This window comes from Camelus bactrianus, chromosome 7, assembly GCF_048773025.1.
Source record: "Camelus bactrianus isolate YW-2024 breed Bactrian camel chromosome 7, ASM4877302v1, whole genome shotgun sequence".
Lineage (NCBI taxonomy): Eukaryota > Metazoa > Chordata > Mammalia > Artiodactyla > Camelidae > Camelus > Camelus bactrianus.
The window spans coordinates 21,117,412-21,142,244 of record NC_133545.1 but is presented as its reverse complement, the minus strand read 5'-3'; the positions used below and the strand labels follow the sequence as shown (position 1 = coordinate 21,142,244).

Below are 24,833 nucleotides of genomic sequence, written 5' to 3'. Positions count from 1 at the left end.
CAACTTTTAGCCCACTTTGCTATCTCCACTTCCTTCTACTCCCACCTCATACCGGGGCTGCTACTGGAAGCTCCTTTGCTCTGCCAGCCCCACACTTTCTCCTTAGCTCTCAGGGAAGCGAGTCCCTGAAAGCATCACTTGTCCCTTGGTATAATCCCGGGAGTGCCATCGCCCCCTCCTCAGTCTCTCTCCAGCCCCTTCCCAGCCCCTCAGCTACCTCCTGCCTGTTCTGCTCTCACTCCAACTCACTTCTCACCTCCAATCTCTTCTGCACTGTCTGTCCAGGTGAGAATCTGGGCTGTGTTCTCTCTTCAGAAGGCTTTTTAAAAGTCCTTTTCTCTAGTTGGAGATGTATCCTGTTCTCATGGAATAACCTTTGTCAGTTCAGCCTAGAGAGCTGAAAAATGGTGAGCCCAGCTGAGCTTTTCTACCTCTGCAGAGACGGTGCTGTGATCAACAAAGGCTTCCACTCTTGAGCATTTTTCTTACTGTTGTTTTCCCTGAGCTGATTACTCACTCCCTCAGGCTGCACCTCTCTTATTGGGGGTGGTGGGTAATTTGTGAGAACACACACAATCACATTAACTTGCTTTCTTTATTATCAGGTCATACCCAAATGTTCTGTTTTCCCCATCCTTTGGACACCGCTTAACCTCTTTCCTGGTTAGATTGTCACTAGTTAAAATTTTGCTACTAAAATATACATATTATGTATTTACTGCGGAGGTCAGAGGGAGTTATTCTGTGATATGGCTTCTTTTTAGGGGCTTCTGATAATCCACAGGTATCTTTCATCCTTAAATAATAAAGAATAGGACTGTCCAGTCTTAGGTGGGCTCATGGCCACCCAGCTTCCCTTGTACCAGGGTGTGGCCATGTGACTGAATTTCAACCGATAGGATGTGAGCAAAAGTGATTATGCCATTTCCAGGTCATGCCCTTAAAAGGAATGAGTGTACACTCCCCTTCCCTTTTCCGCTTCTCACTGGTAAGGGTGCAAACTTATGATGGCAGGAGCTGGAGCAGCCACCTTAGAACCCAGAGGTGGAAGTCACATGTTGAGAATGGAAGAGCTACTCTACCAGCTATGGACTGCTTCCCTTTGGACTACTATGTAAGAGAGAATCAAAATTCTGTTTTGTTTAAGTCACTGGATTTGGGGATCTTTTAACTACTTGGATTATACTCTAAATAGTACAGCTTCGTGTCACCACCTTTACCCAGGAAGGAATCTACACCTCCTTGTTACTTGTACTCATTTGTTTTCTTATTTCAAATTTTTGCTTTATGTCCTCCTTTTTAAAAATTAAACTGTTAGCCAGTGGTTCCTCTAATTTTTCTTTTTCAAAGAACCAGCTTATAGCTTTTTTTATTCTAGAGTGCTTAGAGTTTTAGGGTTATTTTTGCTACCTTTACACTTAAATTAATTTCTAGCCATTTATGGAATTATTGGGTCACATCCTATCCTCCTCAACATTCTTTCTACATTATTCCATCGTCTTATGCCATCTAGAATGGCTGAAAAGAAGTCTGAGGTCAGTCTTATTTGATTCCTCTTGGTAGACTGTCTGCTTCTTCTCCTTGTTTTAGTGAATGCTTTTGTTATCCTGAAGATTTAGGAATTTCACAAGAGCTTTCTGATCCAATGGTTTCTATACTCAGTTTGCCTGGAATAGAGAAAATCCTGTTCATTTGCCAAATGGAGTCTTTTGTTTCAGAAATGGCTTTTTCTTTTACGTTTTTGACTGTGTTTTCATTTCCATTTGTTCTCTCCTCATCAGGGACTCTAGCTGTATGTTGGATCAACATAAATGTCTTACGTAGCTATCATTTTCTTTCCAATCACTTCATCTCTTTGCCCTTCTTTTCTTGCATTCTGTGTGATATTCTCAAATCTATGATCTGTGGCACTGACTCAGTTTTCTGTCATGTCAACTCCACTTCTTGTGGCTTCTAATATAACTTCCAGTTATTTATTGGGTTGTTCTTCTATGCCTTTCCTTACCTTTTCAAGTCTTCATCTAATTTTGGTACCTCTGATTTTTTGTTTCATAAGGTGACCTACTGTATTCAATTTTCTTGAGAGTGCAGAAAAGGTTCTTTCAAAGAATGTTTTCTATTTTCTGGAATCATTTTTCTTCTGATATTTACTCTTTATATGGATTTTTCTACTGACATTCTTTGGGAGCGGAGAGTAGTATCTTACATAGATCCCACGGTAGCTCTTTCCTAAGAAATAGTGACTCCTTCGTGAATCCATCTGCCCTTGAGATATGACTTCTATTTTGTAGGAAATATAGTAGCTAGAGAAGCAAACTAAACACAAGGCAACAACTAGACAAATCCAGAAAGTGGGACATTCAGTAGGATAACTGACTCAATTGCATCCACTAGTAAGTCTCGTAAAAAAGGGACTGCATGAGATTAAAATACACTTAAAGGGCACTGAGGTCCCGGATTGGATGCTGATTTGGATAAACCAGCTGTAAGAATAATTGTTGTTATTTGGAGAAATTTTAATATGGTCTGGAAATTAAATGAGATGAAATGAAAGTACCAAACCACAAAGGCAGAGAGTGTTGACTAAATAAAACAGAGTATAAAAAGGCTGTAAAACAACTTTTAGAGTACGAGCTCATTTTAGTACACACACATGTACCTGTTACAGTGATGTTTTCTGGGAGGCAGGAATATGCTATCTGTTTTTAAACCTGTCTGTAATTCCTAATATTCTACAAAGCACAGGTACTGCATATATAATACAGGTTTTTTTAAAAAAATAGTGACACATATTTAAATGGGAAAGATTTACCGTGAAGATAATAAAGCTTAAGCTTCAGGGTCCCTTAATCACATGTGCCCTTCCTTCCTCCAAGGCCATGGGAGGACCTCTAGTAATTTTGTATTGTACTTCTGTAGATTTTTTAATTTTGTTTTTTATGTTCTGGCATGTTTTTATTGTGGTAAAAGATACATACTGTAAAATTTACTATTTTAACATTTTTATGTTTACAAATCAGTGGCATTACATACATTCACATCGTTACGCAAACATCACCACCACTCATCTCCAAGACTTGGTCCTCTTTCCAAACTGAAACTTTGTACCCATTAAACAGTAACTCCCAACTCACTCCTCCCTCCAATCTTTTTGTTTTTGTTTTGTTTTTGGTTTTTTCATTGTTGTTGTGATCCCTTAAAGTATCATAAACAGTTATGACAGCAAATACCCAGGTTTAGCAGGACATGGATTTAACAGTGGGCTCTAGTCTGATATGGTAAATCCCTTTACCATTTTTTTTTGGAGGAGGGTAGGAGATAATTAGGTTTATTTATTTATTTATATTATTGGGTTTATTTTAGTGGAGGTACTGAGGATTGAACCCAGGATCTCATGCATGCTAAGCACACACTCTACCACTATACTACACACTCTACTACACACTCTACTCCCTCCCCCTTCCCAGCCTTTTTATTTTTAAGAATCTCCAGAATTGTATAAGCTTTAAATCCCATAAAACCTGGGCCCAATACCACCTGATAACCAGATCCTGAAGCTCTGAAATGATACCAAACACTGCCAAAGTGACTTTAGCCTTAAACTGAAGGACAATAACATAGCCGAAGACATTCTCACCAATGTGCCCATCAGTAGATGTGCAAAAGTCAACAACTGTGGCAGCATTAGTACCACTGTATCACAGAAAAACAAAATCAATGAGTTTCTCATATTTTTGGTATACATACTTATACGACTTTTTCCAGAAGTTACATGTTCCTCATTCTTAAGATCCCAATTTATTGTAAATTAACCCTATTTTCTTCATTGCTTAGAATTATGGTAAACAGTACCATCATTTTCTATAAAATCAGTCCAGAAGAGTAAATAGTTTTATATAGTTCTGTCAGCTAGTTTTAAGTCTGGCTCAAAAAGCAAAGAAAACCCTTATTTCTCTCATACTTAAAAGAAGTCTGGAGGTACAGATTTCAGATCTAGTATGATAATTTTATGATCATCAAGGAACTGGAGTCCTTTTATCTTGCTATGCTACCATCCTTAACATGCCACTTCTTGGCCCAAAAGGGCTGCTCAAGCTCCAGCCATCTATTCTGTATTCCAGCCAAAAGGAAAAAAATAAGGAGTGAAAAAGAGTATGTCCCCTTCCCACAATGATTCCTCACAGAAATTTTACCCAACACTTGAGCTTACTTTTTTTTTTTTTTTTTTTTTTGCCTGAACATTGTCCTAACATTGCCTTACCTAGCTGTAAGGGAGGCTAGGAAATGTAATCCTTCTTCCAGCAACTTGTGCCCAACTGAAAACCAGACATTCTATTACTAAAGGAATAGGGAAAATGGATATTGGGATAGGCAACTAAGTATCTGTTAAACGTTTTTTTTTAAAAGATTCAGTGTGCTAGTTTTTGAGCTTTGATGGGGGCAGGTAGGAAGGAGTAGAATCTTAAAGCCCCATTTTATCATTGCTTAGCATTTCGTTTAGAGCTAAAAGCTTGCCTCCTCACATTTAGCCATCTAGACTGGTGCTAAACCCATCCTCTACACACCACAGAAATGAGCTCAACAGGCTTGTATGGAAAAGAGAAAAAGTCATCTTTCAAATTGAAGGAAACTTTTGAATGTCTCAATGGCCAATTATATCCAAACCATGTGTCCAAACCAATCAGCTTTACTCTTGCAGGGAAGCTTTAGCTGTGAAAAGCATCATATCAGTGTATTAATTGCCATCACTTTTATACTGTGTGCTGTTTCCAGGGAAATGTTAAGCCACAGGACTCGGTCTCTGACCACATCCTTAGAATGTGACTATAGAGGACATTTTCCCCACATGGTAAACAAAAGAAAACTGAGTGCAGAACAAGGGAGCTGATAGAGCAGGGGAGTAATGGAAATGACCAGAAGGGGGGCGGCTGATAGAATCATGACCTTTCAACCTTTCTCCCTGACTTGATAATGAAATACAAAAATAAACTTCCATGCTTGTTCTTTGCATATGCTGGTTGTCAAACTGCTTTTCTAAATTGATTGTATTTGACCTTGAGGGTTAATATACCATGATGGCTAATAAATTCCAGAATTTTGTCCAAACTAGAATATGATTTCTCCCTGAAATAGACTTGAATTGTGGTCAGCCTGCTTGGTTCTTTGCCTCTTATCTAGCCGCCCCGAGATTTGGGCTCTTTGTTCCCCTGGCTCAGGAATGAGGCGCACCACCGCTCCCTGGGAGGGGGCATGGCTTCTTGATCCAGCAGAGCTGCCCGTAGATCAGGATTCTATGTCTCTCCTCTGGCACTCTCACCAAGCCAGCCTCTGAGTAAGAAACTGCTTGTATCTACTGTTCCTTCAATTTGATCTCCTCAGGGAAATCAAGCCTGCAGAAGGAATCAGCCTGCCATAGCAGAGCCCAGGGCAGGCATCTACAGCCCTGCAGCTCCTCCCATAACCAGCAAAGGCAGACAAATCAAGGACCATGGGACCCACAGGGTGCAAAGCTCAGGAAGGCTAGGTTTTAAATCGACAACAGCCCTGTAAAGTCTTTGCGGGTAGGCTGTACTCAGAGTAAGGGAGGGTTGAAAGGCAGGGAGGGTATTTTCCTCTTAGCAGTGAAGGAGCTTCCCAACAGCCTTCCTTCTTTGCCTTTTGCCTGGCTTAGCACTTTCTCAGCAAGTTCCGGGGGCACTGTGTCCTCAGGTCCTGAGAAGGGCTGGGGCATGTCAGGGCATTAAACAAGCTGTGAAAGCACTCTGGAGGAAAAGGGAGGCTCCTCTGCATTTCCCTTTCCTGCAGGCCTGCCCTGGTTTTTCATGATGTCATCCATTCATCATTGTGAGCTGATTGGCGGTCCCAGGCCTTGGCCAAGGAGGGAAGAGAGAGATCCCAGGACAAACGCGCAGCAGGCCCCTGAGCATGTGCGGAAATGTTGTCATCAGTTCCACAGAGAAAGACTTGGAGGAAACCAAAGAAGACAGTAAAAGTCACCAGATCGTATCCAACCGTCCCTTCCCTGAATGTCTGGGAAGAATTCAGGGGCCTCTTTCCTGTGGATGGGGAACCAGATCCTGGAGTGGGCCTGGGTGTGGAGGAGGGACTGCTCTGCCAGATGGTTCATTCTCCAGAATTCAACCTATTTCCTGAATCAGTGGTGTTTGAAAGCAACTTTGTCCAGGTACTCTTGGGCGGCTCAGAATGGCACTCCTTGATTCTTCTAAATCTGTTCCCACGTCTGTCCCTGGAACTGGAGAGGAGTGACAACTGAGGCAAAGAGAGGCACTGAAGGCAAGGCCACCCCCATCTGACCATGACTTTGCACAGCCCCAGACAGGTTTGCTCCTGAAGGCATTCTGGGGAGAGAGGTCAAGTGTTCTCTGCTCTGAGTGGAGGATTTGGTATCTGAATCCCACAATGTACTTCCTCCTCCAGGCTGTCAGCCCAAAGCAGACGAACAAAGAGGCAGTAAAATGAGGTGCCCTTTGAGAGTTTGGAATCAGAAACACTGATTGGTAAAAGAATAGGAGCTGGGTACCCAGAGAGATCTGGGCTCAGAGTCTAGTCCACTGACCTGTATACCCTGAATCCCAGTTTCCTCTACTGTTAAAGAGGAGGGCCTGACCTGGGTGTTCCATGCAAACATGGGAGGCAAAAGCCTTAGTACAACGGCACTCAGTGCATTTTTATTTCTTTTCCTGGGCCCTCCTCAGGCCAGATGGAACCCAAAATCAACAGAATGTGGGAGTTAAAGGACCTTACAGTGCAGAAATGGTGCAGGTGATAATAGGGCTACTCAAAGAAAGGCAAAAGGGCAGGTTTTTCAAAGAAAAGCCAGGAAACAGTCTGGGGAGGATTCACAGAAGTGTGACACATGTGACTCCTGGGGTATTGTTCTTGTGGGCAATTGCAATACTAAGTAGTGTAAATACTATTACAGTTGTTTAACCAATATTGGTTAAAACTGTGGTTCTCAACAAGCAATGATTCTGCCCCCCACCACCAGGGGGCATTTGGCACTGTCTGAAGACATTCTGGGTTGTCACAATTTGGGGGAGGGGTGTGGAGGTTGCTACAGGCATCTATTAGGTAGAGGCCATGGATGCCACTAAACATCCTACAATGAACAAACAGGACAGGCCTCTCCCCCAAACAGAATTATGCAGCCCAAAATGTGAATAGTGCCGAGTAAGAAACTCTCACCCAAAACATACTGCAGCTTCTGCCAATGCTCAGACTGTTCCCCGGGTGGGGGCTGCTTTGCAGGTCAAAAAGGGCAGGAACTGGATAGACATCTACAAAGCCTCCAAGACCATGGCCCTTGGGGTGACCTCCTCCGTGCCTTGCCTGCCTCTTCCCAACATCCTCCTCATGGCCAGTGTCAAATGGCAGCAGGGGCAGACCCAGACATGGAACAGACCATCTACGACCCCAAAGATCATCCTGAAGAGGTAAGCAACACGGATGGGAATGAAGGACAAGTAGAGTGACATGTGAGCACAAAGCAGAGGCTGCTTGGTGACTAAACTCAAGGTGGGAGAAAGCAGAGAAGTCATCAGCGGTGACATTAATTTTTTTAGGCAACAGTAACCCAAGACAGTGGGTGCACCAGGAGCATCAAGAACAAGTGGGGCAAAGGGGTTGGGAGCACAACGTGGACAGGAGTGGGGGCCCACTTTCCTTTTTCTCGCTGTAGTCACCGCTCTGAATTCTAGGGGTGATCTCTCCACTTTTGGCCAAGGGGCAAGGAAGCCAAGAGGCCTGGCAGATGAAGCATTGGTTGGGAGATGCAGGTTCTAGTCCCTGGTATGCAACAAACTAGACTCAAACATTTTTTGAGTCATGAGTTGACTTGCTGCATCTCAGTTTTCCTACTGGTAAAATGAATAGAAAGAACTAAGTCTCACTTGAAACTGTAACATATAGTGACATTCTGTTGCTCTGGGATGAAATAGCCCTTTTAGAGGCTTGAGCCTCTTCAAGTAATAGCTGTACGATATCTCAAGAATCTCTAGATATTCCCAGAAGTCCAGATAAACCCTTCATCGCTCTATGTTGCTTCAGTGATAAACCTCTCCGTTATGTTCTAGGCATACCTCCAGCAAGTACAGCCAGTCCCAGCTGACAAGTTATTAAATCCAAAGCCAGCTCTTTGAACTTTAGTTCCTTTGGAAGAGTAATTGAGCCATTAAGGTCAATGAATGGACAAGCCGGACAGTGGGCCCAACTCTGAGGCAGAGGAGGCCAGCTGCCTTTGTGCTATCAAGACAGAAACTGGAAAACCCTATGATCCCAGCTACCTTACTCCCGGGCTGTCTCTCTCAAGAAGGATCCAGGGAATGCCAGCATGAGATTCTTGGCAGGATGAATGGAGGTTAAAATGCAGATTCCAGAGCTCCACCCCAGATCTTTTGAGTCTTAATCTTTGGGGGTGTCTTCAGGTGTTTGCATTTTAAACAAGCTCCCCAGGTGACTCTAATTTCCCCCAAACTTTGAGCACCACTATGCTAAGCATGTTCTCTTCCATCCCCTAAAGCCTCAGTCCCAGTGGAGATACTCCTCATTTTAATGAAGATAGGGTTGGGTCAGAAGCATTGGGGTTGTCAATGTGTTTCTTCCCTTGTGCCTTCAGGATTCTCCCATTGAAGTTTGTGGAGCTCCAGGTCTGTGACTGCCTTCAGCGCATCCTAAGGTTGAGGACAGTCACAGAGAAAATCTACTACTTAAGGCTCCACCCTGACCATCCTGAGACTGTCTTCTGCTTTTGGATACGACTGGTTCAAATTCTGCAGCAGGGCCTGTCCATCACCACCAAAGACCCTAGGATTCTTGTCACTCACTGCCTGGTATCCAAGAACGGCTGCAATCCCTCAGGAGACTCTAAGGTAAGTGGTCACCACTGCCACCTCCAGCCAAGGCCAGAGCTGAGCTGTAGAGCTCAGGTGAGCTGGTACAGGAGCACCCTGTGAAGGTGATCCTTGCCTTAGGCCTTTTAAAATCAACTTTATTGACTAAAATTTACCCATTATAAGCGTACAGCTCAACACTTTCAGTAAATGTATAGAGTTGTGCAACCTTCACAAAAACACAATTAGAGAACATTTCAATCACCCTAAAAATTTCCTTCATGCCCATTTGCAGTCATTCCCTGTTCCTGCTTGCTGCCCCAGGCAATCACTTGTCTGTTTTCAGTCTCTATTCATATTTCTGAGACGTTTCATCTACACTGAATCCTATAATTATAGTCTCTTGTGTCTGGCTTCCTTCATTTGGCATAATATTTTTCAAGTTCATCCATAGTCAAAGCCTGGGGCCAACTCCATGGCAGAGTAACAGATTATCAATAATTCATTCCTTTTAATTGCTGAATAGTATTCCATTGTAAACTATATTCAATATCTTACAATAACCTTTAATAAAAAAACATGAAAATGAATATATACATGTGTATGCATGACTGGGACATTATGCTATACACCAGAAATTGACACATTGTAACTGACTATACTTCAATTAAAAAAAAAATTTAAAAATAAAATAAATGAACCAAAAAATAGTATTCCATTGTATAGATATACCACATTTTGTTTATCTATTCATCAGTTGATGGACATTTGGATCATTTCCAGTTTGGGGCTATTATGAATAATGCTGCTACAAACATTTGTGTACAAGTTTTTATATAGATGTATGTTTTCATTTCTCTTGGGTAGATTCCAAGGATGAAATTGCTGGGTCATGTGGTAAATTTCTGTGTAAGCTAGCCAACTGTTTTCCAAAGTGACTGTACCATTTTACATTCCCACCAGTAATGCATAAGGGTTTCAGTTTCTCCACATCCTCACCAACACTGGTATTGTCTATCTTTTTTATTAAAGTCATTCTAGTGGATATATAGTGTTTTTAATTAGGATTTCCTGAATGGCTAATGATGTCAAGCAACTTTTCATGGGCTTATTAGCCATTTATGTATCTTCTTTGGTGAAAGGTCTATTCAAATCTTTTGTCCATTTTTAAATTATTTTTTTCTTTTTGAGTTGTAAAAGTTCTTTGTATATCCTAGGTACATGTCCTTTATCAGATGTATAATCTGCAAATATTTTGTCCCAGTCTGAATTGTCTTTTCATTTTCTTAATGATATCTTTTGAGGAGCAAAAGTTTTAAATTTTGATGAAGTGCAACTTACCCATTTTTTCTTTTACGGATCAGGCTTCTGGTGTTATATCTAAAAACCCTTTGTTCATCCCAAAGTCACAAAGATGTTATCCTATATTTTCTTCTAGAATTTTTACAGACTTAGCTCATACATTTAGGTCTTTGATCCATTTTGGGGGTAGTATTTGTGTATGATGTGAGGTAAGGGTCTAAGTACTTTTTTGTTTTGTTTTGTTTTGGCATGTTGAGTATGCAGTTCTCCCAGCACCATTTGTCGAAAAGGCTATCTTTTCACCATTGAACTGTACTGGCATCTTTGCCAAAAATCAATTCACCATAAATGTAAAGGTTTCTGGCTTCTCAAATCTGTTCCATTGATCTGTTTGCCTATTCTTGTGGCAATATCACAATGTCTTGATTAATGTAGCTTTATAGTAAGTTTTGGAATTGGGTGATGTAAGTCTTCCAGTTGCTTTTGGGTTTTTTTTTTTTTCAAATTGTTTTGGCTATTCCAGATCCTTTGATTGTAAATTATAGGTTTAGCTTGTCAATTTATATGAGAAAAAGCCTTCTGGAATTTTGATAAGGACATGTTGAATTTACACATCAATTTGGGGAAAAATGCCATCTTGACAATATTGAGTCTTCCAATACATGTATATGGAATGTCTTTCCATTTATTTCAATCTTCTTTAATTTCCCTTGGCAATGTTTTGTAGCTTTTAGTATACAAGTTCTGCACTTCTTTTGTTAAATTTACTCCTAAGTATTTGATTGTTGATATTATTGTGAGTGGAATTGTGTTTTCTTAATTTAATGTTTCCATTATTCAGTGAAAATATATACAAATACAACTGATTTTTGTCTATTAATCATGTTCATTAGTTGTAGTTTTTGTAGATTTCTTGGAATTTTCTACATATATACATACATTCATGACATCTGAAAATAAAGACAGTTTAACTTCATTTCCAGTTTGGATCCACTTGTTTGTTTATTGCCTTGTTGCATTAGTTAGAACCTTCAGAACAATGTTTAATAGAAGTGGGAAAAGCAGACATCAGTGCCTCATTCCTGATATTAGGGGGAAAACATTCAGTCTTTCATTAAGTATGATGCTTGCCTTGGGATTTTTGTAGATGCCCTTTTAGCAGGTTGAGGAAGTCCCCTTCTATTCCTTGTTTATTGAGATATTTTATCATGAGTGCATATTAGATTTTGCCAAATACTTTTTCTGCATCTACTGAGATCATCATGTAGTTTGCCCTTTATTCTATTAAGACAGTATATCACATTAACTGATTTTTAGATATTAAAACAACCTTGTGATCCTGCAATAAATTCCATTTATATAATCCTTTTTTTATGGTACTAGATTTGGTTTGCTAGCATTTTCTTAAGGAGTTTTGCTTCTATGTTCATTAGAGGACATAGTCTGTGGTTTTCTTGTGATAGCCTGGCTTTGGTATCAGAGTAATACTAGCCTAATTGAGTAATTTGGTACTTGTTCCCTCCTCTATTTCTGAGTTTGTAAAGAATTGGTATTTTACTGCTTCTTTAAATATTTGATAGAATTTAGAGAAGCCACCTGAGACTTTTGACCCAGGCGTTGAGTGTGATGAACACAAGCTTGACTTGAACTACAAGATAAACTCGATGAAGGCTTGGGATTTTTATCAATCTTCTTCACTGCGATTCCCCAGCACCTGGCACATAGTTGATATTCAATAAATATTGAATGAGTATGAACAGTGTGCACAATTGGAGCATCTTTGGGGCATCACAGGCAACAGGAAAATAAGCAGTTTTACCTTGGCATAAAAAGCAGCTCATTATAGGATATTTCTTAGAGAAATTAATTTGTAAAACTTTAAATTCCTACAATAAATATTTAATTCCCCCTCCATTTTAATGTAAAACCAAGTATCACAAGCTTTATTAAAGTTTATATTAATAGACTACTTGATAATATTTTAAGGTATGTTAATAAGAATAGCTTATCTTCTAAATTATGTTTAAAGTATTTAATGATGATATTATCCTTAGGCCACCAAAGCTTTTTTTTGTTTGTTTGTTTGTTTGTTTGCAGGCGGTAGGTAATCAGGTTATTTATTTATTAAGTGGCAGTACTGGGGATTGAACCCAGGACCTTGTGTACAAAGGACATTTATAACAGTACAGGGGTATAAACAAACAGATATGACCTCAGAATTGCCTCTCTAAGCATCTGGCATGACTCTGTCCAGTGGAACAGCTTAAGAGTTCTCACATTTTGGGGTCCAGATCATATTAGGAAAATGCAGAGACCCTAAGGCCGTAACCACCATTTGCTTTTTTTCCCCTCTAGTTAGTACAGAAGAAACTCCAAGCCTCCCAGCCCAGTGAGAGCCTCACGCAGCTGATGGCCAATGAGGAGAGTGAGGCCCTCTCTCGGATCTTTGCCGACTTGCACCAGCACAACCAGTTCAGGTACATGACTTAAATCCATGCAGCCTGACATCCGGTCCTGTGGCCCAGGTGGTCTGTGCCGGGAGATCTAGAACCGAGTAACTTAGTTAATGGGCACAGGGAGGGTCATGAAATACTGCCCTTCAGTATCCAGTCTGTATCTTTGACTCAGGGCAGCCTTTTCATAGTCTCTGCGTAATCCCCCTTCTCCACCAGCACTGTGAGCTTGACTCAGAGGAGGAATTCTATTTAAAAAAAAAAAAAGAAAGAAAGAAACATAACTTCTTCAATATTAATCATAAATTAGTAACTGGTAGAAAAGTAAAATCTAACTTCTAACCAAATTCCTCATCCTACAGAGAAACAACCAACACGTTGTTTAAAACATTGTCTATCATGAGGTTCCTTTACCTACTTACCTGGCCTCTGATTGAACTTCATGGAGCTTCTGTGGTCATTTTCTTAAAAATGTTTTCTGGAAAGCTCGCTTGTGCAGGTCTGTCTTCTCCATGCCTGCGGAAATGTCCCTGTAATGTACAGATGACCTCAGGTTGAATCTTAAGACTGGTTGGTATGAGAGAGACCAGAATCAAGAGCACTTAGACCCCGGGGCACCGCAGATAAAGTGGGAACTGGGGGCCCTAGGGAACTTGATTTGTGGTGTCACAAAAAAGGGAGAACAGAAATAAATTAGTAAATGCACCAGAAGAGAAAAATGAGGTGTCAGAGAGAAGGAGATTTTTGTGATAACAGGGACAACCAAGTCAGACACAGAACGACAACAAGTTAAGAAAGGTTTCTTTGTGAATGCTGGAAATAAACTAAAAACCAGGAGAGCTCAGAGGACGCGATCTCTCCTAGTGGGTAAGAGCTCACACAGACCTGAGCCCAAGCCACTGCTCTATGAGCCCTTGGGCACACCTGGCACATTGCTTAACTTCACTGGGCCTCAGTGTTCAGGTCTGTAAAATAGAAATTACATAGTGCCAACCTCATCCAGAGTGTCAGGATTAAATAAACTCTTATGCATCAAGTGCTTGGCCTATCCTCGGCAGATATAAGTAAACTCTCAATGCATATAAATTTGTATTATTAATTCTAACTTGGACTGGAAGTAGAAAAGTGTTAACACAAGAAAAAGACTTGTGAGTTGCCTGCTGTTACAGAATTTATATTGGGTCTGGGGAGAGGGAAGGGGCAAGATTGAGGCAGATAAAGAGGTACAAATTATCAAGCATAAAATAAGCTACAAGGATGTATTGTACAAAATGGGGAATATAGCCAATATTTTATAATAATATAAATGGACTATAACCTTTAAAATTGTATACTGTATACCTGTAATATATAACATTGTACATCAACTATACTTCAATGTAAAAAATATGATACTGTAAAATAAATACATAAATTTTTTAAAAAGCTAAAGCTGTAAACTGTTCATAGAAATAATTTACATATATGTAAGTTTTTTAAAAGTACAGTATATTGTATATATGTATTTACATGCAATATATTGTATACGTGCAGTCAAATTGTATCAATTTTACCTAATAAAACTGAAAAAGAAAAAAAAAGAAAAATATTTATGCTGGGATCATCACTCTGTATGTCATATAGAGAGATCCGTAATGAAGAAATTTCAGGGTAAGATGTCACATTGCTCAGCTGGAGAGCCCTGGACTTGGATAGAGCAAGATATTTTGAAGCAACTTTTTGACTAAATCAAAATGTTAAATCATAGATTTTCTTTATTACTCTGGGAAGGATGACTTCTGTTTATATCTCATTGGTTGCAATGCAGTCACATGACGGCACCCGGCTGCAGGGGAGGCTGGGAAATGCATCCTCCATTCTGCAGAGCCAGGGGCCCAACACAAGGTTAGATGCTCTGCCCCAGAGGGAGAAGGGAAGAAGGGATACTAGGCAATCTCTGGCACAGACAGCTTTTAATATCTCCAGAAGGTCAGAGGAGTCAAATACCTGAAGGAGAAACACAAGCTAGCCAGATTAAGGGTGAAGAAAGCTTGGAGGGTAAGGGAAAAAAATGAGTATAATGCTGAGGCTTCGCCTTGAGAAAGAAGCTTGGTGAGTTTAGAGAAAGGGAAGAAAAGCCAGTGGGGAAGTGGGGGTGGTGGTAGAAGGACACAAGTGGAAGTGGGCAAGGACCAAGCCAGGCAGGACCTGGGAAGCTACGCGGATGGATTTAGACTTCACGTGTAATGGGAGCCTTAGCAGCATTTTTAACAGGGAAGTGACGTGATCCAATTTACATTTTAAAAAGGTCATGCTAGCTGTTGCAGCGACAGTGATTTGAAGAGAGGGAGGGTAGGTGTGGAGAGACCAGCCAGGAAACTATGGTAACCGAGTCTGGGCTGCCATGTACAAAATGGATCAGAGGAACGCGAGAAAAACAGGGAACATTTCATTTTTGCTTCCCTGTCTCAATAATTGCTTTGTACATTTAGTTTCTTCTTTTTAACTTCCCAGAAGGAAGCCCTGAGTGGTGATTTTTCTTCTCATTTAGGCAGGTTCTATTCTGGTTGCAGCTTTAGCCATTTTTGCACATTGGCAACAATGTGCAACTGACAGCAAATAAAATAAATGGCTGAGACGCAGGACCAAACAGATGGAGTCACGCCCACTCCACCTCAGCAAAATCAGCAGCATGGGTTCTGCTCCCCAAACCCCACCCCACCCCACCTCCCCTTCCCTACTTTTTTTTCTTTTGGTATTTTAAGATGTGTCACACCCACCCAATATAGCCACTGCTTGCCTTTTTCATATTTATATCTGCCTCTAAAGCTTTTTTTGCATCAGAAAAAAAATATAACTAGAAACAAGTTTTGAAATGAGAGTTTCATGCTCCCTTCTTTTCCTTTTGACCTTCATTTCCTTGATCCAGAAATGGCTGGAGCTCCAGGAGCAGCAAAAAGACAGAGACCAAAAAGGACAGCTCAGGTAAGGGAGGGCACAAGGCCCCCTTGTCTCGGAGACCTTTCTGCCCTGCAGATGTAGGAATAGGATCCCCTCCAGCTTTCCATCCCAGCTCTCCTGGTGCTGTCAGGATCGCCTTTGTCCTTCTGCACTTAGTTTGAGTTCCTCTGGGATCTTTGGCCACCATAGTCAATTTGGCACCAAATCCTACCAAGTTCTTTCTTTGAAATGTTTCTTATATTCTTTACTTCATTTCTACTCCCACAGATCCTACCCTAGTCCACCTTAGCACTTCTTGCCTGGACCACCGCAGTGATCTTCTGCTAGTTGGTTCATTCATTCATTCATTCATTCAATCAATCATTCATTCAAAAACAAGTATGGAGCACTTGGTAAATGCCAAACACTGTTGAAGGCTGTGGAGTCACAGTGAAAATACAGTACCCCCTTCAATTGGTTTATAATTTGGTGGAGTCAGATGGGTAAATCCCAAAATTACAGAACCTCTCCTTCCAGGCAACATTCAAAGCTCATGACTGGTGTGTCACAGGAGCACAAAGACAGGGCTCCCTCACTCCTCCCAGAAAGTGGTCCAGGAAGGCCTGGAGTCTGAGCTGAGTCACAGAGGATGAGTACAAGTGGGCTGGCCAAAGTGGATGAAGCAGGGATTCTAAGAAGAGACACAGAGTCTGTGTGAGACAGCATGACACACTCTGGAGACAGCAGCCAATTCCCTATTTATTTCCAGGTTCTAGTGTACCCCAAATCTATTCATTTGGGCATGTATGACCCTGCATGAACTTTCCCCCTCTTACCATCTCGTCTGATCACTTTCTCCTCCTCTTCTCCAGCCCAAGTCTTCTGCTCTGGTCAAACCTTAGCTAGCTACCCTTCCCCATGCCTTACTCACCTACCTCTGCCCCATTCCTGCTGATGCCTCGCTAAATCCTACTAACCTCTGAGGTACATTCAACACCTTCCTACCCAGATGAATCTTTCCTTGCTCATAACCTTTCTTACATTATTCCGTAATTGTTTCATAGGGTTCAGTCTTATTTCTTCAACCAAACTTAATTTTTTTCATGCCCCTGAATTATCTACAGTGGCAGGCACAGGGCTGGGAGCACAATAGGAACTCCATAAATATTCATGCACCACACCACTAATAAATTGTTCCTCCAAACTGGAGGAGGAGGCAGCCAGAATATCATGTTCTAGTTAGAGATTTAGAGGAATGTGTAGACCCCAAGGGAGCTGTACCAAGTTTTATCGAAACCAGGGATTGCAACTCAAACATCTGCAGGTAGTATAAATGAGTAAAGAGTCTAGGTATCATAGACATAAGAATGGTTGACTTTTCTCTCAACTCTGTTATTAAGTGAAACAACAGCTGGGCTGACACTTGGTTTCAGCATTGAGACAGTATGGAGTGGTGAAGACAGTGGCAGTGAGAAAGTGAACGCTTCAATTGAAGCTTCAGTTAATTGTTGCCATGCTAGAACACAGGCCTGGTGTTGACAGATACTCTGATTTTTCAAGGAAAACCAAAAATCTGGATTTTTATGTGACACACTTCCCCCCGTTTCATAAAAAACTAAAGTACAGGGGGAGGGGTATAGCTCAGTGGTAGAGTGCATGCTTAGCATGCACGAGGTCCTGGGTTCAATCCCCAGTACCTCCATTAAAACAAATAAACAAACAGACAAAAACCTAAAGTACAGCACAGGCCAACACTTATTGGGCAAACAAAACATATCTATAGACCAAAGTCAGCCTGGAGGCTGGCAGTTCAGAGCCCCTGTTCTAAACGGTGAGTAGAGCTGATTACTGGCCCACATTTTCTCCAGGTCTATAAATGCTTTCTCATGTAATGTGACTGCTAACACAATCGTGATTCATTAATGTTTTTACACATACATGCAAACACGCTTACACTCAAGACATATCCCATGCGATTAGGATTGAAGAAGTAGAAATAGAGAATATTTCAAATATTCTAGGGCTTGAGAGAACAGCTAGAATTTCAGACTCTGTGGATATCTGTGTCATGGAAACTATCACTTCCAGATGTCCGTAGGCCGATTTCAATTAATCATCCTGGGATAGCCTCAGGACCCTGCTCTTTCCTTAGGGGGAGCTAAAGGAACCCCTCTTTTCTCTTTGGGCCTGGGTAGTGTACCCTTTCAGTTTGGAAGGACAGTCACACCCCAACCCCTTGGAACTTTTGGATGGCAAGAGAGAGAGAGCTACATTTGGAAAAGCCAGCATCCCCAAGCTTACCTATGTGGTTGAACCTTTCAATTCCCCGTCAGTGGGTGGTGTGATCTGTTGCAGTGGTGCCCAAACTTCAATGTGCAAATGATCCCCTGGGGATCCTGTTAATATGCAGATTCTGGTTCAGTGGGTCTGGGTGGACCTGAGACTACATTTCTCACAAACTCTAGGTGATGCCAAAGCTGCTGGGCTGTGAGCCAGCCACCCTTCAAGCTGCTGAAGTCAAATGGTCCAAGAACAACTTCTGGCTTCAGGCCATCTGAATTCAAGGCCATTGCCAGTGCAGCTAGTTGAATCTCCTGGGAAAATTCACTCGGTTAACCTCTCCAAGCCATGGTGGAGACCCTCCTTTTACTGGTACTACCTTGTTCACATGATGTAGTGGTAAAAACATGGGCTCTGTTGCCTGGCTATCTGGCTTTGAATTCTGGCCCTGCCTGCTCATTATGTGACCATGGTTAAGAGACTTAACCTTGCTGGGCCTCAGATTTCTCATGCATTGAATGGGGACCATGGCAGCACTGACCTCTTGGGGTTGTTGTGAGGATTAAAAGGGCATTAATGTGTGTAATTGTTTGGAACAGTGCCTGGCCCATAATAAGCACCTCACAAAGGCTGGCTGAAATCTGTGAGAGTGCACTGTCAATTAAAGTACAAACAAATGCATTCCCTTTTCTGACCTAGAGAAAAACAGTCCCAGTGAAGACTCCATTCCTTGCACCCTCGACCTCAGTTGGAGGAATTCATTCACCTGTGGAGAGTGGGAAAGAGAGAACCCCTCTGGGCCGCAGCCCCTCTCACTTCTCAGCACTCTGGCAGCCTCTACGGGGCCACAGCTGGCCCCACTTATAGGTACGGTGATGGGATTAATCCAGCTGCCTTCCTGGGACAGGCCTGGGATTCCACCTCAGGCCTGGGTTCAGGTCCCAGAGTCCTGGGCGTGATTCCAGGAGGCTGCGGGGTGGGAGTGGGGGGCCAGCCACAGCCACCTCAACCCTCTTTCTTCCTGCCCTGTTCTTCTCTCCCTCCAACTAGGCTGAGTGAAAGCCTAGGTGTGGCACCTTCGAAGCCACCAGAGGCCCCTTGGGCATTCCTGTAAGGGACAGAGTGACTAGCTGTTGTCACTAGAGCTGCCTTCTCCCTGCTGGGTGGGAGGCACGAGGAGCTGCCTCTGCAGAGGTGGGGAGCTCCTTGTCCTTTCCAGAGCTCTTAGGGAGGCCTAACCTTTTGCTGTAAAGAGTGAGAAGGAGCTAGGCCAGGAGGGATGGGGTAGGGGTCAACCTTCTCTGGGGCCCAGCCCTTATCTTTCCAGCTCCAAGCCTCATCCATCCATCCATGTGCTCATTTAACAGTCATTCATCAAGTACTTCCTATGTGCCTCTGTCTGACCGGAGCTAGATCCTTAAAGAAGGTAGAAGTGGTTTATGTTGTCTAGAGTACAATATTATCAATAAACCACTAACTCTTACAAGTTACCTATTTTTAATGGTTAACAATGTAAAAAAAATTGACAGAAGTATCTAGGTGCCCACGGAAGAGCTTTTAAGGGATGTTCCATTTTATTGAATATTTTTCTCTCCAACACTAACAGGAAGTTTTATTTGAGCCACCCTTTCACATGGGGGGAAATCTCTGCAGCCCTGACCAACGCCACTCTGCAGCATTCAGCTTTCTGAGGGACTCTAGCTGGATGCAGGGGAAGAGAAAGCTGCAACTAAGGAAAAACTAGAATCATCTCACCCTGACAGCAGAGCCTTTCCTTGGAGAACCACTTGGGAGCATGGCTCCCGGATGAGAAACTTCATTCCAGCATCATTCCAGCACAGAACTTCGAACTTCATGTCCTCACCTCCACACATCACCACAGCGCACCTCCACTCCACCTCCAGGGAGGCCACAAGAAGACGTGCTTTCAGAAGGGCCAGGACCAAGAGGAGGCAAGAAGGAAAGAAACAGAAACAGGACCAGAGGAGAGGTGGAAGAGAACAAATTGGAGGTGAAAAGGAAGGTGGAAGGAGGGAGTCAGAGAAGAGGGGAGATGCTGAAAAGTGGTAACAGAAGGAAACAGAAGAGAGGACAAGTACACCACTGAGCAATGCCTCACCAAGCTTCTATTTATCTAATTTAAAACTTGAAAGTAAGGCCATTTACCAAAAGAGATATGTATTTTCTTCTCTGCTCAGACTACTCTGGACAAGGCTGAGGGACCAGAAATGAATTTTAGCCGAGGTCCTCTCCTTAAATTTCCCTTTTTGCCAACTTTTCTTGTTAGTCTCTTTTCTGATTCAAGCTTTAGACCATCTACCCCTTCCTTAGTGCATTCCCTAACTCGGACTTGCTAGCCCAGCCTTGCTGTTCCAAATGGAGGTTTCGGTTTGAGGCTGCAGAAAGTTTCCTTCAGGAGGTGGTAAGACAAGGTGTGTGTGGAAGGGGAGTTTCTCTTTTTGTGTTAAAACTTTCCAAGTTTGCTGTCATCCCAGACCTACAAACACTGGCTCAATTTCTTTGGCATATGACACCTCCTTGAAATGTTGACATACCTTGTTAGTGCTTTTGAAATTGAAGATTCCAAAAAGAGAAGACACAGGCTCAAAGCACAGGTAAATCAGAGGTTCAAGGCTCAAAGTACAGGTAAAATCAGGGGTTCACAAACTATAGATTAATTGAGTCACTAAGGAGGGCCTGCCAGACCGCCCATGGACTGGCCTCTCTTTAACATGCACAATATTCACATTCAACAAAAACCAGACTATGAGTGTTTCAGAAAAGCTGCCCAACGTTTCAGTTGAAAAGCTTTCTTGGATGTCTTGCTTTAATTTAAGATATCCTAGGAGGGTCTTTTTTTTCCCACTGAAGTGGTTTTCAGACTGAAATGGTTGGAGGGCTAAAAAGTAAGTTCCTGGATCACCTTGCTGTTGCCAAGGATGAGTTAGGTCCTAATTCCTGGTGATTCCAATATCCACATAGATGATCCTTCCCATACCCTGGCGACTGTTCCTTGAACTGCTGCCCAGCGATCCTGTCTTCCACCCTCAGCCACAGAGTCCCCTGATTTTACCCTGGAGTTTGTCATTAATAGCTGCACCCCACCCCCATTGTTCCTACTCTCCAACTCTACCACCTCCTATCTCTCTCTGAGTTCAGTAATCCTTCAACTCCACCAATCCTGCAATCTCTTGCTCCTTCTGGGTTTTCACTATCCCTCACTCTCCTCACATCCTCATTCCCATTCCCTCTAGCCTAGATTCCACAATCTGTCATGAGTATTATCACTCCCTTGCACGCACCCTCAGCACCTTCGTGTCTCTTCCACTTCATTCTGTGCACTGGCAACATCCAACTCTCCACCAACTCCAGGCTGCACCATGTTGCTAAACTTGCCTGGAGAAAACCACATGACATACTAACCAGTCTCACCTCAAAGTCATAATCTCAAGCCTCAAGAGGGTCTTTAATGTTGCCTGGAGATCATACTATGTTCCCTTCATGTGTTCTCTTTGCTGAATGGCTATTTTACACTTCCTCCCTCCTTAAACCCCCAGTGCTTCCTGATGATCCTGATTCCCATTTCGCTGAGAACGTAGTAGCAATGGAAAGGGAACTCCAAGGTCTCACCACATGTTTATCACTTATCTGGAGCCAGACAGGTAGATCTAGTTTCTCTCCTGGCCACTGTGGAAGAACTGTCTCGCCCTCAGCAAAGTCCAACTCTTCCCCTTCTGTACGGAGATGATCTTATCCCGTTTCATCTACTCAAGGACATTGCTCCAGCAACTTTGCCTCCTCTTCCCTACATCATCTATTTGATCATCTCTTCTGATCCTTCCCATGAGCAACAAACAAGCTGGTATTTCTCCTACACACAGTTATTTCTTCCACTTAAAAAAATAACAAAACAAAACCTCTCTTGGTCCCTCTCCCTACTCTGATGCTTTTTCTAGTAAACCCCCAATGGTTTCCAATATCTTGCTTCCCATTCTCTCTTGAACCTCTCCAGTAGGTTTTTGCACCCACTATCCCACCAAACCTGATCCTCACATTGCTAAAGCCAATGGCCAGTCAGTTTTCATCTCACTGTTAACAGCATGTGGCATATGTGATTTCTCCTGGAAACACTTCCTTCACCTGGCTTCTCGAACATTACACTCTCCTCCTCCACTGGCTTTTCTTCTCAGTTTCCTTTGCTGATTCATTCTCATCAACAACACACCACATGTACACATCATCTCCAAACACTAAAAATTTCCAGGACTCAGTCCTTGGGTCTCTTCTAATCAAAACTCATGGTTTTACCATGGTTTACACATATACCAATTACTCCCAATTTCATATCTCTAGACTGGAACACTATGAACTCCAACTGCCTAATTAACCTTTCCATTTGAATATCTAACAGACATCTCAACATGTCCCAAACTAATCCCTCAATATTATCCCTCAAGACTTGTTCCCTGCAAGGTCTTTTCTATCCTAGAAAATGGCAACTCCATTTTTCTACTGCTCAAAACCTTGGAGTCACCCTCGACTCCTCTCCACCCCAGTTCCAATCCATTAGGAAATCTTTTTAAAATACTTTCAAAATATATGCAGAATCTTACACTTCTCACTAATTCCATGGCTACCGCCCTGGACCAAGCCATCATCATCATCATCAATTGGATTGTTGCAAAAATCCTCTAAGTTGGTGGCTTGTTTCTAATCTTAGCCCCTTCAGTCTAATGTGGCCCTTTAAAAATCTTAGGTCATGTCCCTTCTCTGCTCAAAAACTTCCAATATCTTCCCATATGTATTAAGGTAATTCTACCTCTGTAAAAGATAAGACCCAAATATCAATGACATAAAATAACCAATAGAAGTTCATTTCTTACTCACAAGAAAGTCCAAAAAGGGTGTTCCTTTCCAGTGAATGACTCTTTAACAGGACCCTGGGCCCCTTCCATATTGTGACTTGCCATCTGCACCACACAGCTTCTAGGGTTGCCACAGAAAGAGAAAGAGCTTGGAGAACGGCACATGGCAGGTTTGCATGGCCAGTACTGGAAGTAGTGGACATCATTTCTGCGTCTCTTCCCTTAGCCAGAGCTCAGTCACATGGCCACTCTGCAAGGAAGCCTGGGAAATGTAGTCTAGCTCTGTTCACAGGATGAAGAGGAAAGAGTTTGGTAACTAGTTAGCCTGTCTCTTCCACACCATTTCACTCATAGTAGAAGCTAAAGTCCTTACAATGGGCCAAAGGACCTTCATGGTGTCCCTCTCGCCTTTACCCCCATCCCTGCTACTATTTCCCTGACCTCATGTCCTCTACTCCCCTCAATTACTGCACTCCAGTCCCACTGGCTTCCTGCTGCAGTTCAAACACTCCAGGCAGGCTTTAGCTCAGGGCCTTTGCCCTTGCTCTTCCCTTTATCTCGGATATTGTTCACACCACCTCCAGATGTTCACTCACATGTCATCATATTCATGAGCCTTCCCTGGCCACCTCTTTTAAGATTGCAACACTATTCCTGATAGTCCTACCACTCCCTTTTCTCCTTCCCTACCTTGTTTTATTCCATACTACTTATCATCAACCCTCATTCTATGTATTTTGCTTTTTTCTCTTATTTATTGGCCACCTAACAAGAATATAAGCACCATGAGAGAGTTTGGTCTACTTTCAATCATATTCCACTTCCCATGTAGGCACAAGCTTACAAACTTTCAGAAGACCCACAATTCCCAGTGCCTTCAGCTCAGGCTCCCCCACTACCCTCTTCTCCACCCCCTCCCCTTTTTTTACCTCCCTCATCCTCTACTTGGCCTAAGGATTTTCCTCCTACTCTGTCCCCCACTTGCCCTTGTTATTGTTATATCTTTTGCTGAATAGTGCATTTGGGAATTTCTTAGTCCAGCCTGAGTCATACCTTCTTAGGAAACCCTTTCTGGCTACCACCATGGGTCACAGCCACACCTTATCCAAATTCCCAAAGCATTGGTTGTCAACCTCTCATCTTGATGTTTAAAGTAAACTAAGTTGCTTTGTATTTTATTCTGTCATGAGCATACAACTTTGTCTCAACTGGATTTTAAAATATTGAAGTTTTATGTGCTATGAATACCGTAGGTTTATAATCCACTTATGTTGCAAACACAGTAGCCCTCGTTTAATTTAATTTTAATTTGATGACTTGAAAATGAATGAATAAATTAGTAATTTCCTATATTCCTCTTAAATCAGGGACATGCAATGGGTTCCACCCATTCAGTTCACTTAACATGATTAAGCATTTACTTTGAACTAGGCAGTAAGCTCAGAGCTGTAAGTACAAAGATGAATAAACGCACAGCTGTACCCTTAGCTTAGAGGAGGACAAATGGATACGCAGCGTTTATACCAAAATTTGGCGAATTGTACTGACGATGCAAAATGCTTTGAAGGCAAATAACGGAGGAATTACTATGCCTAGAGGGGTCAGGAAAGGCTTCTAAATCTAACCTCTGAACCGAGATTTCTGTGAACCGGGACTTCTATTGTCATTCACAAGGCAGAGAATCTGGAAATCGCACTCACCCCTGGTGGAGGAGGTCGCTTGATAACGAAAGACTATAAAGATGTGGAAAGGCGGACTGTTAGGAAACACCCGAGACGATTGTGACCAGAGCACAAGATACATGAGAGGGAGTGGTGGGAGATGAAGCCGGAGCCAGAGAGTGAAGAGCCTCGGGTAGGATCTGGGCTGTAGCGCGGAAGGGAAAGGAGACGCTGGGATTGTTCAATACAGTTGGCGACTGATAGAGTCGGATTAATTCGGCCTCGGGTACTTGTGGGTAGGGTAATCTAAGAAGCCCCATGGAGGCCGAGTCAAGAACTGGGAACCGGGACGTGGCGGCCAGACAGCCGCGCCCACAAGCCACCAGGAGTAAGGGGCTGGGGCCCGCCAACCCCACAGGGCCGGGGACAAGCGTTGGGCGGGAATCCTGTCCACGCAACACGGCGCGCTCGCGGGGACGTGGCGCTTTCCAGCCAATCCCGACT

At 42.6% G+C, this 24,833-nt stretch overlaps 1 protein-coding gene and 1 long non-coding RNA gene across 3 annotated transcripts; one reads left to right on the top strand and one right to left on the bottom strand.

The window, feature by feature from the left end:
- Window positions 1-5,653: 5,653 nt before the first annotated feature.
- On the top strand, window positions 5,654-22,700 carry GARIN1B (golgi associated RAB2 interactor 1B). Its single transcript, XM_010947564.3, has 7 exons — window positions 5,654-6,184; window positions 7,270-7,454; window positions 8,636-8,888; window positions 12,507-12,628; window positions 15,525-15,568; window positions 18,503-18,670; window positions 19,410-22,700. Exons 1-7 carry the CDS (start codon window positions 5,936-5,938, stop codon window positions 19,421-19,423), a joined length of 1,035 nt encoding a protein of 344 aa, XP_010945866.2. The 5' UTR covers window positions 5,654-5,935; the 3' UTR covers window positions 19,424-22,700.
- On the bottom strand, window positions 12,642-24,802 carry LOC123614694 (uncharacterized). Of its 2 annotated transcripts, XR_006722154.2 has the most exons (4): window positions 24,369-24,802; window positions 22,691-22,950; window positions 13,027-13,134; window positions 12,642-12,852 (listed from the first exon to the last, which is right to left on the bottom strand). It is a non-coding gene; the product is annotated as an uncharacterized LOC123614694 (long non-coding RNA). The 2 variants fall into 2 exon arrangements; XR_012508101.1 differs by lacking the exon at window positions 22,691-22,950 and having other exon boundaries at window positions 24,369-24,785.
- Between the last annotated feature and the right edge of the window lie 31 nt (window positions 24,803-24,833).